Source organism: Egretta garzetta, unplaced genomic scaffold (assembly GCF_000687185.1).
Source record: "Egretta garzetta isolate BGI_Z169 unplaced genomic scaffold, ASM68718v1 scaffold2136, whole genome shotgun sequence".
NCBI lineage: Eukaryota > Metazoa > Chordata > Aves > Pelecaniformes > Ardeidae > Egretta > Egretta garzetta.
Genome location: NW_009259937.1, coordinates 1568 through 1767, shown reverse-complemented (window position 1 = coordinate 1767; position 200 = coordinate 1568). Strand labels below are relative to the sequence as shown.

The following is a 200-nucleotide window of genomic DNA, read 5'->3' as shown; positions in this document are numbered from 1 at the left end:
CTCCCCCCCACCTACCTCATTCTCCTGGCTGCCCCCCACCACGTAGAAGAAGAGGTCAACGCTGCTCCTGTAGACGACGGTGAGTCCTTCCAGAGAGGTGACCTCACCTGCACAGCGTGGGGACACGGGATGGTGTTTGTGTCCCCCAGGATGGCACCAGAGGGGAGGCTGCCCCAAGCCCCATACCCGCCCCCACCCCC

The 200-nt window shown here is 65.0% G+C and overlaps 1 protein-coding gene across 1 annotated transcript in view; it reads right to left on the bottom strand.

The window, feature by feature from the left end:
• Positions 1–107, bottom strand: part of LOC104127483 (coatomer subunit zeta-1-like) — a gene marked incomplete at both ends in the record, with an annotated part of 543 nt that extends 436 nt beyond the window's left edge. Inside the window, one exon of the mRNA XM_035895679.1 lies at positions 12–107. Coding sequence (XP_035751572.1) covers positions 12–107 — 96 coding nt within the window. The remainder of the gene's footprint in view (positions 1–11) is intronic.
• Positions 108–200: the final 93 nt, after the last annotated feature.